Below are 16,837 nucleotides of genomic sequence, written 5' to 3'. Positions count from 1 at the left end.
TGTCTTTGCTCTCTTCATCAAGACACTATCAAAGCATTCGAACACGTCTACGTAGGATGCTTATTGTACCCGTGAAAGCTATATTGTGCTAAAACTAACCACAAACTATATAGAGAACTACTTAACGTTCTATTAACGTAGCGACGAATGCCGTCGCATGCGGTCACGGTCAATGTAAAAGTTGTTACACACAATGTTCGAGAGGACATTACTTATATTTTAATCGTTTTTGGTAAAAAATAAATTTTTCATCGAAATACGATAGCTTGAGAAAAAAATAATGGACATCGTATCATCTGATAGGCAACTTAATAAGATTTTCATTACTTACTCGTAAACCTAACCTAAATCAATTTGTAGATTAGACTTGTGGGTGACGTATTTTCAGTTGCGTAATTTCTGCGGCATTCGGTTTTATACAAAAGTCCAGTTTGTGCCACACGGCTATGCAAAATGAATTTTACACAAATAGGACTTTTGTATAAACCAAAATTACGCGACCGAAAATACGCCACTCACAACTCAAAGTATTACGCGCGTTTGGCCTCACCGTACACGATCAAAAAAGTTCATATTTATATTTATTATAATTATACTATATCAAATAACCATTATACATTCGGTCCATTATTTTTTAAAACTTCATATATCACACGCTCATTTTATCATTAAGAACGTAAATATTCCCTCTGGCTAAATAATTAAAACCACGCCGGCCTCTGTTGTTCTCCATTATTCTTCAGTTAGTTGAACGAGCAGACTCTGGGCAAATTGACAAATGCACGAGCAGAGTTAACTAGTAGTCATTAGTGCAATTTACAGCCGTTTTAAGAACACTGTCCTGGTTTTTTGGACAGATGTGAAGAAGTGACGTAATGCGTAATCTTATTAAATAGCCTGGGAAGATGTTGCAGAGCTTGTTCTTTTATTAAATAACAACGTGCATTTGTTACGGCAATAACTATTTTAATAACAAACTAGCTTTCGATGGCGAACTATGCGCGAAAAGGTTCATGTACAGCTTAAAAAGCAAAAAAAGCTTCAGCACTATATAGTAATGGAAGATTTTTTATTCTACCTCAGGTTTAAACGTATGGTCCTTTCGGATACACTTCGATCCAGAGGAATCAATTGATGCACAATGCACAATTGTGCATGTAGGTACCGTACATATATATTGCATCGCTTTTACTTCATTCATAAACTGGATGATATGACACAATAGTGTCTTAAAATCTTCTTCCTCTTCGAAGTATCCATCGCCAGAGACTTTCTTCTTGGCGAGGCGAGGGTGTCACTTTTTCAAGATAAAAAGACATTGTAATTTTTCCAGAAGCCGAGTGCGATGGCTGCGGCGAGGCGGACGAGGGACGCCACGTGTCGGAGCTGCTGCTGCCGCAGTACGCCCTCGCCACCGGCGGGCTGGCGCGGGACCACCGCCCGCTCATCACCTTCCCCGACAACAACAACTTCCACCTGCTCACCGCGCCCGAGTACCGCCGCCTTCTACTCTACCTCACTTCAGTCCCTTCGTGAGTTTAATTCCCTTATTAGTACATCTGTATCTCAGCCCCACTGGCGGCCACAGGACGCCCTCGCCTGGGCTGGAGCGGGTACACCGCCCGCTCATCACCATCCCTTATGCTTACCGCGCCCGAGTACCGCCGCCTTCTACATTCATGAGGTCATGTCCCCTGTGACCCCCCCCCCCCTTCGGACCGTGCCTCAGCTCCCGGCAGTCATTAGCTCGCCAAAGCTGCTGTTGCCACAGTACGCCCTCGCCAACGGCGGGCTGAAACGGGACTACCGCCCGCTCATTATCTTCCTCGACAACTATTTAAACGTGCTCACCGCGCCCGAGCGCGTACCACCGTTTTCTACTCTACTTCGTCTCAGCTTCGTCCGTGGTTCACTTTTAAGAACATCAGTACCCCCGTGCGCACCTACCTTATCACTAGGGTCACATCATCACTATCCCCACATGTAATTTCCGCTTATCAATCAATCGCAGGATTGGTCTGGTAACGGTTATCAACACTAAATAGGTTGCTAGGGTTTAGATTTCAGATATTTTAGAGCAGTAATATAAGCTTTGTGCGATGTTTTGTATGATGCGTGATTACTCAACTATTATTAGTAAATTAATACCCCACAGATTAAACCGCAGCAAGGTCACAACTGCGTGTCACAAGCCAATACAGAACTAGGACATACCTAGCATTTTACAAACTATAATCAAATTAATCTTTTGTTTATTGCAACTAACAAATTGTTTGTTCTGATTACAGGTTGTTAGAAGCAGACATGGGTTTCCACATAATAATAGATCGCAGAAAGGACAGATGGAACTCCGTCAAAACAGTATTAATAAGGATATCTGTGAGTATTATCCTAACACGGCCTCTGAATTGGCGTATATCGAATCAAATCAGTCGACTTAATCGAATGGAGTCCGGGGCTTTTTCCGATCAATCCGGATTCGTTAAGTATTATATTCGATACAATAACGACAGTCACGATCTAGAATGAATAGGTAGGTATACATATACATATAAAAGAAAATTGATATAGAACTTTTTTTACCACCCGTTTAGAAAATATTTTGCGAAGTAATTGCGTTACGTGTTCTTGAAGATTTAAATTTATCAATTAATAAGTACCCCTGTAAATACTTTTTAAGAATTTTTCAAGCTTTATTCATGTATGGCGCATTGGTCGATGTTATAAATGTACTACGACGTCAAAGGCCACTTGCTGAAATATCTCAGTTAATTTTAAAACGCCATTTAAGGGTTAAGAAACCTTTATGTCGGTAAATTCTCTATTATCTTATATTTTAAAGGGCCATCTTACTTCCAGGAGTTTTTCCCCGGCATCATCCACACAGTCTTCGTGTTGCGACCTGCCAGTTTCCTCCAGAAAGCGCTGTCTGAAGTCAGCAGCAAGCTGTTCAAGGAAGAGTTCAGGTTTCGCGTGCTGGTGTGCTCGTCCGTGGAGGAACTGTATGAGCACTTCGACAGGTCGCAGTTGACGAGCGATCTGGGGGGGGACTTGCAGTACTCCCATGCGGAGTGGATACAACAGAGGATTGTAAGTGTTTGTTACCTATTTACATCTTTACCACGAAAAGAATTTGAAAATCATAGATTCCCATAAAGATAACTTTGTTTTTTGTTAAAAACACTTGGATTTGGACTATTTTATTAACCCCCGACGCAAAAAAAAATCGTGATGTTAGTATTTAGTACCTATACAACTGAGACATGTATAATTTTAAAAGGAACCTATACAATCGTGAAGGTACCTATACAACAATGTGAATCACTGAAGGCTTCACAAGTGAACGAGTACTTAACAGTCGATCAAAGCGTAATTTTGAATATTTGCTGCATATTTTAATACGGAACTCTACACTACCGATCGGTTAAATTTAAAGTCTTGTCTTGGACTAAGAAGTTAAATTTACTTAATTTTAGTTTTGAAATTGTGTTTTAACTAATGTTTCAGGCCCTGGAAATGTTTTCTACGCTAATGAAAGATATATCGACCAAGCTGGACGACTTTATGCACGAAATAGTGGATTGCGACATGGGGAACGATCCGACACAAACCAAAGAATTATTAGACTGCCAGGAAACTAGGTCAGTGGCTGTGCTATTAGTTTTACGGCTAACGACATGTTCTGTGTCTCCGCTTTCGTGTTTTAATTTGATTTGCTACGTCCGCGTCCCTCTTCGCACTTTCGCACCCAAATGGCACCTTTTAAGGTAGCTTTATGGGTCCTACAGCTACGTATAATACACCAGTTATAAAAGATTCAACCTTTGCTTCGATTAGTGGGTTTTTAGCCCCTGACGGAAAAAAGATGTGTCATACTCGTACCTAAATTTGATGCCTTTGTCTGTCTGTGGCATTGTAGCCCTTAAACGGGTGGACCGATTTTAATGCGGTTTTTTATTTGAAATCAGATTTTCGAGCGATGGTTAGACATGTTTCATCAAAATCGGTTCAGTTATAAATGCGAAAGTGTGTGTGTTTGTGTGTGTATGTTTTCCCGTCTTTTACGTCGAAATGGAGCGACCTTGCAAAATCATTTCATTTCCCGACACACGATTTTCGGAATTATTATAAAACAAACCTTACCTACTGCGTTCTTTAAACGCATAAGAAAATACACTGAGAAAAACTTTTGGTTTCAGAGAAAATTGAGAGTTGGGAAATGAAACAGTTTGCAAAAGAAACAGTTGTCTAACAATAATTCTGCGAAAAGGCAGAACCCGAATTTTGCTTGCGTAATTTTGCACCTAATTCTAACATTATGTTCACTCTAAATTACTGATCGGACATTTGAGGAGCGTTTTGTTTGTTTACATTGCAGATATAAATCATTGAAAACTGAGCTGGCGTCAGCAACTACGCAGGGCGAGGAGCTCCTGACGCAGATGAGGAAACCAAATCTAACGTATATTATTAATATTATAAGTCACGTTGCCGCTGTTGAGAGGTGAGATTTTTATTTTTTAACTGAATATTTGCTATTGTATTGGGTTCTCGATACCACCAAAATATTTTTATTATTTTTACGCCAAATTAACAGATTTGAAAAAATCAAGGAAATTATTTAACTAATCATTGCAGGATCGTTATAACCCAGCTTATTTCTTTTACAGGCTACTAGTACAACTCGAAGAGACTGAAAAACAATTCGATAACTTTTGGCAAAAACATTCCACAAAACTAAACCACTGGCTTCAATTTAGAACATTTTTATTAAATTTTAAACAGATGCAGGTAATTATTACTCTTAATTACTAACAACTAATCATACCTTAAATATTAACTAATGAGGCAACGGCCTGAACGTAAAATGCGACTGAGGTTTTTTTCGGTTACGGAAGTCAAACATAGGTGTTTTAGGAGTAGGCATTCGGTGGGAATCTTCTGTATCTTTCGCTGGACGAAACACAAAGTCTTCCGACGTAGCCCTGTTGCCGACCAAATCCGAAATATCCATGCACTGCTCCTGATTACTACTACTTCTTTCAAAATTATCGACACGAATGTCTTTCCTTTTCTGTGCCTCCAACTGAAACGTCAATTTTTGTATTTTCCGCGTTTTATCCTCCAATGAAGCGGCCAACTCCTCTGCGTGTTTTCTTTTTTTGTTAAATTCCGTTTGTAACGTGGAAATCTTACGTTTACACGTCTCTAATTCTGCCTTTAATTTTTGCGTGTTCAAAGTATTTATCTCTTCTAAACACTGAACTTTTTCCCTTGTATGTTTTGCCAAACTTTCCTGGTAAAGTGTCTCTTGTTCTACTTGATATGACCAAAAGGACATCGCTCTCATAGCTACATCCATGATAGTGTCGGGCTTCATTCCTGCTAATACAATTGATTTAAAGGTTTCTGAGGGTCGCAAATCGGCTTGAATTACATCGAATTTGTCCCGTAGTTCATTACCGCATGCTGGGCAAGTCAAAGTATTGTCAATATTTCGCTTGAACTCAGTTTTTCCGTGTTCTATGCAAAATGCGTGAGAACATGTCGTCACCCAAGCTTGATTCGATAATGATTTACGACATTTACGAAAATTGCACACCATGTCGAGGGTCATTTTTGATGAGATCAATATATTACCTTTACATCTAATCAGCTACTTAAACTTTAATTGCCTAATGCCTAATGTTTTTTACACGTAAACAACAACATATTTGAGGTTATGTCATATGTCAATATTTTTCTTCTTTTCAATTAAGTACTTAATGGCTTTCAATACAAGATTTCGTGCAAAAGTTGACAGTTACATTTAAAAAGGTTATTTATTAGGCACATTTTATTTTTAGAAAGAAATATTACCGGCAAATTACGGTTTTTGGAGGTCTATTTTTCTTTTTTTTTCTTTTAAGATATCAGTCTAAAGTCGTGTGAATAATTCCGCAAAAAGGTTTTATACATATTTATTGAAAAAAAATCTATGTACTATTTTCAGGCTACTTTAGATAATCATCTAAAGGCGGCGTGTGATATGACTGAGGTCGGAGAGACGGCGAGTAGAGTGGAAAGTCTTATTCAAGATGCGAACGACTTCGAGAAACTTTGCAACTGTGATCTCGAGACTGCTGCTTCAGTTATTGACGATGGTAAGATAATAATACTTTCCTACATCAATTTATATTATAACTTACATAATATTACTTTGTAAGAAAGTAGGTAAGTATACAGGGCGTCCCTCGACTATGCCACATAGAGGGAAAGTATCGTAAATATTGTAGATACTTTGAAAAATTTACTAAAAACAAAACTTCATTGATTTTAAAAACAATTTCAACTGTAATTGACAAGATTTCATATTTCTAAGACTATAATTTGATTCGTTCTCTGCATTCTGTTTGGAAAGAGAAAAACGCTGATATTTTTAAAATTTCGCTACAACTATTAAGTAATTAACTTATTACAATTTTTTCAATCCTCTCTTGTTATGAGAGGAGGCCTGTGCCCAGCAGTGCGACGTATGTAGGCTGGGATGGGGTGCTTATTCTATAAAAGGGCATAACTCCAAAACTACCACACAATAGATCCATTACTTTTGTCTAGTCTCTTAAAAAAAAGATCACGTAAATCTGACGATCTGACGTAGACGTTGGATAGAGACGTTGTCAAAATTATGACAGCTCCTTTTTCTAGTGAAAAAGGCAAAGGAAACATATCTATTCTGTGGTAGTGTTGGAAAATTCAGACATAATATTTTTTTTTGTATTTTTTTAAATATGGAGAAATCAATTAAGTATAATAAATATTTTCCCATGTTCAGGAGGCAAAACTCTTTCGATTCCTGTAGTAATTTACAGGTGTTAAAAAATGAAATCTTGTCAATTCAAAGATTTTTGATTTCTCTCCTCTCTGAACAGGAAATCGAATTCACCTTATTTACCATAAATAAAAAAGGCGTATTTTACAATACCGAGCATAAGGCTCTATCATAAGTTTTTTTTTTTCTAAATAACAAGCAGTAAAAGGAAGGCCATGAAATTTTACATTTATAATTTCAGGAAAATGAATACATAGCCTTAAACTTTCTTTGACTTTGCCATGCTTCTAAGAAAATATTTGAAAAAAAGCTTGGTAATAAAAATCTTTGAATGGCGTTTATATTGCATCGGTATTACTACTGAGTTAAACCATCAAATTCCGTGATCAAATTTGCCGAGCCTCTAGAGGTAGAAGTAGGTACCTATCCTAAGATTTGTTTGATGTGTGTAGTTTCTTGCGGCGCATTCTTCTTGGCAATGATGTTCTTTCCGAAAGCGCTGGTAGTTTAAAAATGACATGTAAAAGTGTCCATTGCGGCCTATTTACTGAATAAATGATTTTGATTTTTGTTTTTTTTTTCCCTCCACATGGCGTAGTACGAATGCTTTTAACCGCATTCAAACATCCAATAGACCTTTGATATATTTACCTACTTGCAGGAGAGAAGCTAATGCTAGACCCGCTAAGCTCGGTGGACCACATCGAGTCCAAATGCGAGGAGCTGCGGCGCACCAGCACACTGCTGCTAGACAAGATACAGAAGAGAAACATGCTGCTCAACAAAGCGAAGGAGCTCATGGACAGGATAGACAAGGTAGACAAAACCATGGGACTTAAATTAATCAGTTAAAAAAAAGTTAAACGTTTCCAGCCTACCCTACATGGGAATACTATAATTTAGTCAATTAAATCATATTATGATTGGTTATTTGGAGTCTTTTTGTATTTTTATTTTAACTCCAAATTTGTTACTTTTACGGTCATCCCGTAAAACCATATCGAAAATACAAACTGAGATATGGATGCACAGAAAAACCAGAAAAAGAGACCAGTGCTGGGAATCGAACCCAGGTCCTCAGCATTCCGTGCTGCGTGCCATAACCCTGCTCTACCACTGGACAGGAGTACAGACACGAATTTCTCCTTTGCACACAAGTATCTGTATCTCAGGTTGCTTTTTTCTACTAAGTAATCTACTAAGCACTCAAATTATGATATCATAATTGCTTAGTAGCGACATCTCTTGTCTGGGTGAGCGGTTAGTTCCGAAAGAGTGTGACGTCTCTCGATAAGAGCGAAACATAGATGTCACTAGTGCTGCTGCTTAAGTAGCGTAGTGGAAAAAAGCAACCTGAGATATGTGTGCATAGGAGAAATTCGTGTCTGTACTCCTGTCCAGTGGTAGTGTAGGGGTATGGCACGCAGCACGGAATGCTGAGGAGCTGGGGTCGATTTCCAGCACTGGTCTCAGATTTCTGGTTTTTCTGTGCATCCATATCTCAGTTTGTATTTTTGAATTAAATTTTAGTGAAATTTTATCAAAGTTTCCACCAGATAACTCTATCACAAGGGACGCAACTTGACATTAGTAGCACAAAGGTTCTACCCTGGTACATGATTCAGTTTCCTTGACTGTACCCCTGCTGACCCTTAGCCAGCTTTATCCCATTTTATTTGAAGCCGACTTTAGCTTGCATTTTACTCAGTTGCATCAATTTTGGGTGTCTAGACCATTTATACCGATGGATATAAGTGGCGAGTTATCGTTCATTGTGGCGTTCTAAGGGCGCCTTTAGTTCAGCAGTGGACGTCTTCCGGCTGATGATGATGATGATGATTGACCCTACGTATTTTAACGTCATCATCATCATCAAGAAGAAAGGAAGACGTCCACAGAGCTGAACAAAGGGGAGGCCCCTTAGAGCTAGAACGATTCTCATTTTGCCATAATCCCCACGCTTGGCAGGCGGCTTGGCGATCGCAGTGTTGTGCTGATGGTGTACGCAGAAGACGCTGCTGCCCATCTTCTGGATTTTTCTATCAGTCGCCTTCTACGACACCCAGCGGGATGATATGCGGGAATCTATTCTTGTCCGGGCACCCCACGGAACGGAACGTTCTAAGTGCCTCCGCTAGCTGGCGCGGATTACCCGTAACGGACGCCCGTCTAATAAGAAATTGTATGAACAGCGCTAACTGGCGCGGGCGCGTGCGACGGATTTTAATACGGCGGGTGTCCGGAGTGGGACCCGCGAGCGTGCGCACGCGGCGGGCGTCCGCGTCAGCAGCGAGCGGAGGCACTAAGGGCGCCTTTGTTCAGCAGTGAACGTCTTCCGACTTCCAATGATGATTGATTGACCCTACGTATTGTAACGCACAGGCGAACAACTGGTGCGCCTCAGGCGTGGAGATCCTGGCCGGCGATGGGGGACTCATTGCCGTGGACAAACTGCTGGAAGACGCGTGCGGCTTCGGCCTCAGCGCGCCGGAGAACTTCCGGGAGGCGCTGCTCCAGTCCGCCACGCAAGAGACACGGGCGCTCGTCACTCAGGTATTATATCCTACATTACACGACTCTATAGTCAGCCTACTCATGACATATCGATGGCAAATCAAGATACGACTGTAACAAGTACTAAAGAGTACTAAATTAACGGGTTTGGTTATAAAGTCTGTTAGCCGAGTTGATAAAATCAGGAGTTTTTGAGGGTTTCATTTTACGTGTACATCCTTTACTTTCATTGCAGAATTAGATAATTCTGAGAATTATGGGCACTATTGATTTTGGCCAAAAAAAAAATGTCCCAATTTTTCATTAAAAAAATTGTGCGTTATGTGACAACCCATACTTATACGTAAACTGTGTGAAAAACAGTCACAAAAATGAAAGAAGACAGAACAAAGTAGCATTAGGTACTTACCTACTACTATTACTTTAGTAGTTAAAACAATTGTAATTATAAATATTATTTTGAAAAAAAAAACCTGCCAAGTTTTTTACGGCATATTTTTCTTGGCAATGGCAATGATGGTCTTTCCGAAAGCGGTAGTATAAAAGAGTGACAAGTAAAAGAGAACTTTGCAGCCTTAGTTGCAGAATAAAAGTTTGATTTTGATCTTGATTTTTACATTGATCTGTCTCTCTAACACAGCGTTAATCACGCCTCTGACGCTTGCTTCACGAGCCTATCTGGGCCCACTGTACAACGTGCGTAACTGTCGCCATAAGCGCTTCAGAAATTCAGTCATGGCATTACTAACCTCAATATAATGCCCAGGTGGCCCAGCGAGTGGAAGACGTGTGGTTGATGGCCACAGTAAAGCGAGCTACCCTACAGCGCGCGGCCACCAAGCCGGCGCGGCCCGTGCAGTCAGTGCCGCCGCAGACTGTACCTGCCAGCCTTAACACGCAGGTATGTAATAGTTCTAGCTAGGTTTCATCATCATCATCTCGGCCTATATACCCATTGTAGAGCACAGGCTTCCTCTCAGAACAAGAGGGATTGGGCCTTAGTTCCTACGCGGGCCCAATGCTTATGGGAAACTTCACACACACAATTGAAACTTCACACCAGCGCTGCGGCTTGCCGTGGTAATAATACGCTGAGTACCCTTTTTGCTTCTTTCGGCACAATATTTATTTTTTATATATGTAAAAAAATTTACTGTATAAGTTTTAAGATTGTGTAAGCTTGTTACTGTAATTTGTAAGTTATTTTTCTGGTTTATTCGGTTCAATCAACATTTTATAGATACGGCCATTGATAGCGTATATTCTGTCATACTCGTACCTACAAATTTTGCAAAGAACCCTCAGTGCCCGAGTCCGACTCGCACTTGGCGGGTTTAAAAAATCTATATCTTACATTTAACCTTTATAACTCGTAATTCCAATCTACCTTTCTCGCAGGCACGAGCTAGATCGCCAGATCTTGTGCGTCCGCTTTCTGCGCATGCGACTTTATTTTGTATGCAAGAGCGCATCATCGCGACGCGCATGACTTGAATATTATATTACCTACAACATTTTACTGTGGTCGAAAGTTGCGTTCAATTTATATGTGAAGAAAATACCTTTTTCATTGATTTACAAGCTGACTAAAATGTTAGTTAATATGATAATTTTTTATTTTTGCTTCTCTTGCCACTGGCTGCAAATTTTGGCGCCTTTCGCAGATAACTGATATGTACAGGGTTATCTATTTTTCGCTGAAAATATGGACGAACGATTTTGTTTTCGAAACAAGTGCAGTCAAGGAAACTGAATCACGTACTTACCAGAGTGAAACCTTTTCATAACAATTTAGCTATGATTTATTTGGCAGATGTATGGGATGTCAACATGACATTAGTAGCACAAAGGTACGTGATACAGTTTCCTTGAATGTACTTTAGGATTGTTATAAAACTAACCTAACGGTTCTAAAAGACAGTCCTGAATCTGAAATATATCCGAAATAGTTAATTTCATTTTTAATACGAGTTTTTTGCTGACTGTACTTTTGGTTGACTTAACTTGCATTGTCACTCAAACTACATTTGCATACCAAATATCAAGTCGATGCCATTAACCGTTGAAGAGTTTCGCCCTGCGGAGACGATCCTGGCTGGACTACCAGGATGTCACTACCAGATTATTGTATCGTCACGCAATTTACATAAGTATGCCAAATTTCAAGTCAATCCGTCTACTGAAAGTGGGTCGAATTTAACTTGCAAGATTTGATTACAGACAGACAGACAGATTTTTACAATACATTTGCTCGAAAAATTCACTATCAAAGGATGTATACATGGCTCGTAAGTTAATTTTACCATTCTGAGATTTTTAACAGTTTTTTTAAATTCTCCATTTTAAAAGTTTACAAGCAAAGAGTTTTAAATGACAAAAATAAAAAATATCGACTTATACGCAGAAATATCTTAGAAAAATGTATAAATATACAAAACTAAGTAATGAATTTGCAAAATTGATTGTTATTATTATAATAACTGTATGTTTGTATTTATGTATGTAAACTCTTTATTGTACAAAAGATAAGAAACAAAACACAATTGACAAACTTTGAGATACTTGTACAAAGGCGGACTTACTGTAACTTAATTACCTCAGATTTTAATGATTTTCACCTTTTATTTATACGAAAAAATCGCAGTGGCTGAACGCGTCGAACCTTTGCCTGATAATTTTAGTTAAACTAATTAAAAACAAAACTTACGCATGCGCCTTACGGACCAACGGACGCGCCATTCTTGAAAAACTTTGCGTTGTTTTGTTTTTATTTTTCAATTTTGTGTTTGCCTATTTTCTCACAAATGTATTGAAAAACGTCGTATTATGATACACGGTTGGCAAGGTTTTACAAACTCGTGACGATGAAAACCCTCGCCTCGCGGCTCGGGTTTATCACTCTTCACCTCATTTGTAAAACCTTACTTACCAACCTCGTATCACAAAGAACTAAAACAGAAATATGACACCGGGCACCGTAGAGTTAGGGAATGCCGACACACTAAGTTGAATACGATCCATCTGCCCGACGGCTTTCTTCCGTCGTTAGTTGTTGATGGCAGAGGGAGTTATTGATGTCGATGATTGAAGAGACTATAACTTCAGGCTGCACTTTTACCACTAATATATCACTAGAAATGTTCCAATATCCATCATCTTCTTTGCTATAGGAGACGTGATATTTGTTTGAGTTCATTTGTTTCAGAGATATACTTTAGTCAATTTAAAAGCAGTATGTTATAACATTATAACCACATGGTTATTGTGATTGATATTTTTTTGAAAAATGTATACAAAAAATAACAAATTAACTGTACAAAAGCAAAAAAAAAGTTTAATATTCTTTCTACCAACTAAAATTTAAGTATTCTTAAAAAGCCAAGAATCATTTTATCTTTGCTTTCTGGGTTAACACGTACCGGTGACACACGTAGGTACTTACCCGTTTATTATAAAAATATTTTTCGGCCGTAAATATCTTTAGGGTTCCGTACCCAAAGGGTAAAAACAGGGGCCTAATACTAATTTATTAGTTAAATCCTAATATTAATTCATAGAATATTTTAATTAGTCGTATATTCAGTTTAAAAATAAAGAATTAAATTAAAATCAGATAAATATTTTAGTGGGGCTCCCATACAACAAACGTGTTTTTGCTAATGTCTAATGTTGTATAGATAAGGAACCTTTCCTTTTTTTTTAGAATTGGACAGGCTAGCTAGATGATAAAAAAGTCACAAAACCACAATCCATCCGGACTAGACCTTATCCCATTTACTTGGCCTTCCTTATGCGCAATTTTCTCTTTTCACGGTCTTGTGCACTATATATAGGTATAATACAAAATTTGAAAAAGAAATACTAATTACTACTCATAAATTAAACACTATTTATATCAGTATAACTACTAAGATATTTTAATAATCATGTTTAATAAGTAAGTAAGCTGCAAAATGATACCACCAGTCTACAAACTACCATAAGGAAAGCAAAGGTCGAAGACACGCTACCACAATAACGACATGCAATGAACTATGCTAGTACGGATCTGTACATGTAATAGTAATCGCGAAACACTGTAATCTGTTAGAAAGCGGAGGTCGCAATGTGCGGTGTCAACGAGACTTTCATACCATACAGGTCTCTAACGCATTGTGAGTACTTTCTACTCATATTTTAGGACTGTTAGGCCCTTAACTGTTCCATATCTAACTTGGTACAATGTAATGGCTACTGAGAATGTAATTGTCTTCATGTGCGTGGTAGAAATCGGTTCAGGTTTCTTATCGGCACTGATTGGAACATTAATGTAGCCATCGCCCATAACCTTGGTTTGTACCTACACGAGATCGGGATTTAGGTACACATTTATTTACCAAATTTTGTTAAAAAAACAGCTTTTTTGCTGACTGTACTTTTTTGAACATTAACTACCGTGAGACTCACTCATATTAAATATATTGACCCGGATAACTCACGTCTTAAATCGAGTTTAGCTCGACATGTTTCGGGCTAATCCGTAGCCCTTCGTCTTCGGAGCAACGCGACTCAGCGGCTGCTGCAACACGCGCACTGCGCGCCGCCGCTCTGCTCGCGCGACCAAACACATGAAACATGTCGAGTTAAACTCGATTTAAGACGTGAATTATCCGGGTCAATATATTTAATATGACTGTACTTTTTGTTGGTTGTCATCCAAACTACATTTCCGTGCTAAATTTCAAGTCGATGCTATTAACCGTTGAGGAGTTCGGTTCCGCGGAAACTGTGGATGCGATCCTGGCTGGACTACCAAAATCTCAAACTATCTGTATACCGAATTTCATCTAAATCGATTTAGTGGTTTACACGTGATGAAGTAACAAACAAACAGACTTGCAGACTTTCGCATTTATGATATTAGTGGGATACCTACCTATCTACCTACACGTGAAGTTAAACGAACGCTTATATAGTAGGTAGATTGTACAACAAGAGCATAAAACGAGCCATTTTACCCAAGACGTTCATATAGCCACCCCAGTCAGTACGGCAAGGGATATACACGTCGAGGCGAAAATGGGTTTAATTCTCGAGTTTTACTCTCTGCTTTTCACTTCGATGGCGAGGAAAAGAAAAAGCAACAGTGGAAGCAATTGTTCACCTACTACGTATCTTTTATTGTTCACGCATTACTATTATAATTATAAATTTTTAGTTTTATTGATTTATTTTGATTGATTTGATTGATTTTTAGTTTTATTTAAATTAAATTTATTAAAAAATATATGTAGAAACTTCTTTGTTTGTGGCTGTTTACACCTGATTGCCTTGGTCTTAGACGAAGATTTTACTTTATGCACTAGATCCAAACTAGATAATAAAAAGTCAATTTATTTCGCCTAACTCCAGCATAAAATAAATACGAACTTTATGAGCATGAGAAGTGAAAAAACATTCATTTCAAATCCATGCGGCCCACTGAGCATTTTCCCGTGGCTAAAATCAATTTTCAAAACATTGCCCACGTAGTTTGTCTTATTATCGATCAGGTTTTGTTGCTTTCTGGACCATCCAGCTAGACTATGATCTTTATGCGTTTTACATGACTGATCTAAATAAATACCACGGTGTAAAATTTTGGAATTCTCATGGTAATTTAATAAAATTTCGAAGTTTTAATCCAACTTTGGACCGAGTGAAGCCACTGTTAAAACATAATATAGTTAGTAACATTAATATGGCCTTTTCTCCTCTTTTGCATAAACCGTGAGAGTGATTATTTTATCCGCTTCTTCAAGTTTCCACACTTTGAGTACTTCTTTTTATAGTCGAGACGACTTAACTACATTGCTTTTAGAACAAGACGCGTTAAAAACTAGTTTAACATTTCTAACGATCTCAAAAGTTTAAGACCGGCGTTAAATTGAAGCATTCTACGCGATAGCAGAAGAGCACGCGATAGAATTATCCAAAATGGCGGAAAATTGAAATAAGAAAACCGGCCAAGAGCGTGTCAGACACGCCCGAAATAGGGCTCCGTAGCCATTACGACAAAAATAAGTAATATTTTTCTAAGGATTTCGTATTTTGTACGGAATATTCCAAGTTTAGGTATATTTTGTACTCTTAAACTACTAATAATTCTTAAGAAAACTTAACCGTTATAGTTTTCCTTGTAAGTTTGATATAAGTACTTACTACCACCCTGAATTTTTTCAAATTTTAAAACCCACCGGTTTATATTTTAGAGGGGGGGGGGGGAACGCTCGATTTTAATGAAAATTTGCACTTTAAAGTTGAATATTTTGTAAAAAATCACTCAATCGAAAAATCGTTTTACCAACCCCTTAATGGTTTTACTTAATACCTATCTAACGATACCCCACACTACAAGGTTGGATGAGAAAAAAAATCACCTCCACTTTACGTCTATGGGAAGAGTACCTTTTAGAAATTTTATTTGTAATTTTTTATTGTACCATTTTGTCGGCATAGTTAATATATATTCTAGCATTAATAGTCTCTGAGCAAAGCTGCGGACGGACAGACAGACAGACAGATAGACATGGCGAAACTATAAGGCTTCCGTTTTTGCCATTTTGGCTACGGAACCCTAAAAACGCGCCGTAAGTGACAGAAGTGGATCGAGGGGCAATTTCCCGACAGGATCAATTTCCTCGGGAACGGAAATTCTGGACCGCAAACCACTCTCAAACCAAACCCGATTTAGGATATAATGTTGAGACGAAACCGCTGTAAGTATCTACTTCAATCCAAACAAACCTCTAAGTTTTTACATTATTTACTTCGTTTATTATGTTGAATTATCAAAATATTTCAAATCAAATGAGGGCAATCGTTTTTTGTCTTTCTAGATGGCGCCACTGTTGCGTGAGGTTTTTAAAAGTGTGGCTTTCAAAGTCTGTTATTACGGGCGTGAAAACAAAGTTTAGATTAAAATCATATTTAATACACCTTAAAACCGTCACATAAAAATATCGAGCAACCACCCACAGAGTCCCGTTTTGTTCGGAAAAAAGGGGAGGTCAAAAGTTTCCGAAAAACAAAACTGTCTCAAAACACAGACATTCATTGCCCCGTAACGCATAATTGCCATAATTAATTTCAGGTAATGCAAGATATTCTCAAAATTATTCTAATTATAAATAAACCCGCATAGCTCACCCAAAAACTATGAGATTTGACATTTCGGAGACCTCACGCTACACTAGCGCCTCTAGCGGCGAATCCATACGCGATAGCCCTCATTAGTAACTGAGGGATTGAGCTTTGCTCGCCCTTTTTCTAGTAAGTAAATAAACTTTAAAAGTAAAACGTAAACTAAATAAATATATGACTAAAAACAAAAAAATCGTAAGCCATGTTTGCCCTTGTTTTAAACCTTATTAAATCTTTAATTTGCAAGTCCAGTACTATACTGCTGATGTATTGATAAAAGACAAAGGGTTTCAGTTGATATCGAAAACGTGATTATTTTATACAGTTGCACAGCGATGTAACGTAACAAAA

At 38.2% G+C, this 16,837-nt stretch overlaps 2 protein-coding genes across 13 annotated transcripts in view; one reads left to right on the top strand and one right to left on the bottom strand.

Annotated features, from left to right (window-relative positions):
• Positions 1-16,837, top strand: part of LOC141438111 (guanine nucleotide exchange factor DBS-like) — a 116,665-nt gene that overhangs the window by 43,104 nt on the left and 56,724 nt on the right. For 7 of the 12 annotated variants that reach the window (XR_012452452.1, XM_074101786.1, XM_074101793.1 and 4 more), the window contains exons 2-11: positions 1,334-1,532; positions 2,289-2,379; positions 2,860-3,090; positions 3,508-3,641; positions 4,379-4,504; positions 4,671-4,791; positions 5,993-6,143; positions 7,473-7,627; positions 9,194-9,364; positions 10,092-10,226. Coding sequence is in view for 11 of the 12 variants with exons in the window: in XM_074101786.1 (XP_073957887.1) it covers positions 1,334-1,532; positions 2,289-2,379; positions 2,860-3,090; positions 3,508-3,641; positions 4,379-4,504; positions 4,671-4,791; positions 5,993-6,143; positions 7,473-7,627; positions 9,194-9,364; positions 10,092-10,226 (1,514 nt within the window). In the remaining variant the exon portion in view is untranslated. The remainder of the gene's footprint in view (positions 1-1,333; positions 1,533-2,288; positions 2,380-2,859; positions 3,091-3,507; positions 3,642-4,378; positions 4,505-4,670; positions 4,792-5,992; positions 6,144-7,472; positions 7,628-9,193; positions 9,365-10,091; positions 10,227-16,837) is intronic. The other 5 variants (XM_074101787.1, XM_074101794.1, XM_074101796.1 and 2 more) reach the window with 1 other exon arrangement.
• Positions 4,841-5,696, bottom strand: LOC141438366 (E3 ubiquitin-protein ligase CCNB1IP1-like). Its single transcript, XM_074102224.1, has one exon. The coding sequence runs from the start codon at positions 5,615-5,617 to the stop codon at positions 4,841-4,843; it is 777 nt and encodes a 258-aa protein (XP_073958325.1). The 5' UTR covers positions 5,618-5,696.

Source organism: Choristoneura fumiferana, chromosome 18 (assembly GCF_025370935.1).
Source record: "Choristoneura fumiferana chromosome 18, NRCan_CFum_1, whole genome shotgun sequence".
In the NCBI taxonomy this organism is placed as follows: domain Eukaryota; kingdom Metazoa; phylum Arthropoda; class Insecta; order Lepidoptera; family Tortricidae; genus Choristoneura; species Choristoneura fumiferana.
This window is presented reverse-complemented; position numbering and strand designations above follow the sequence as displayed.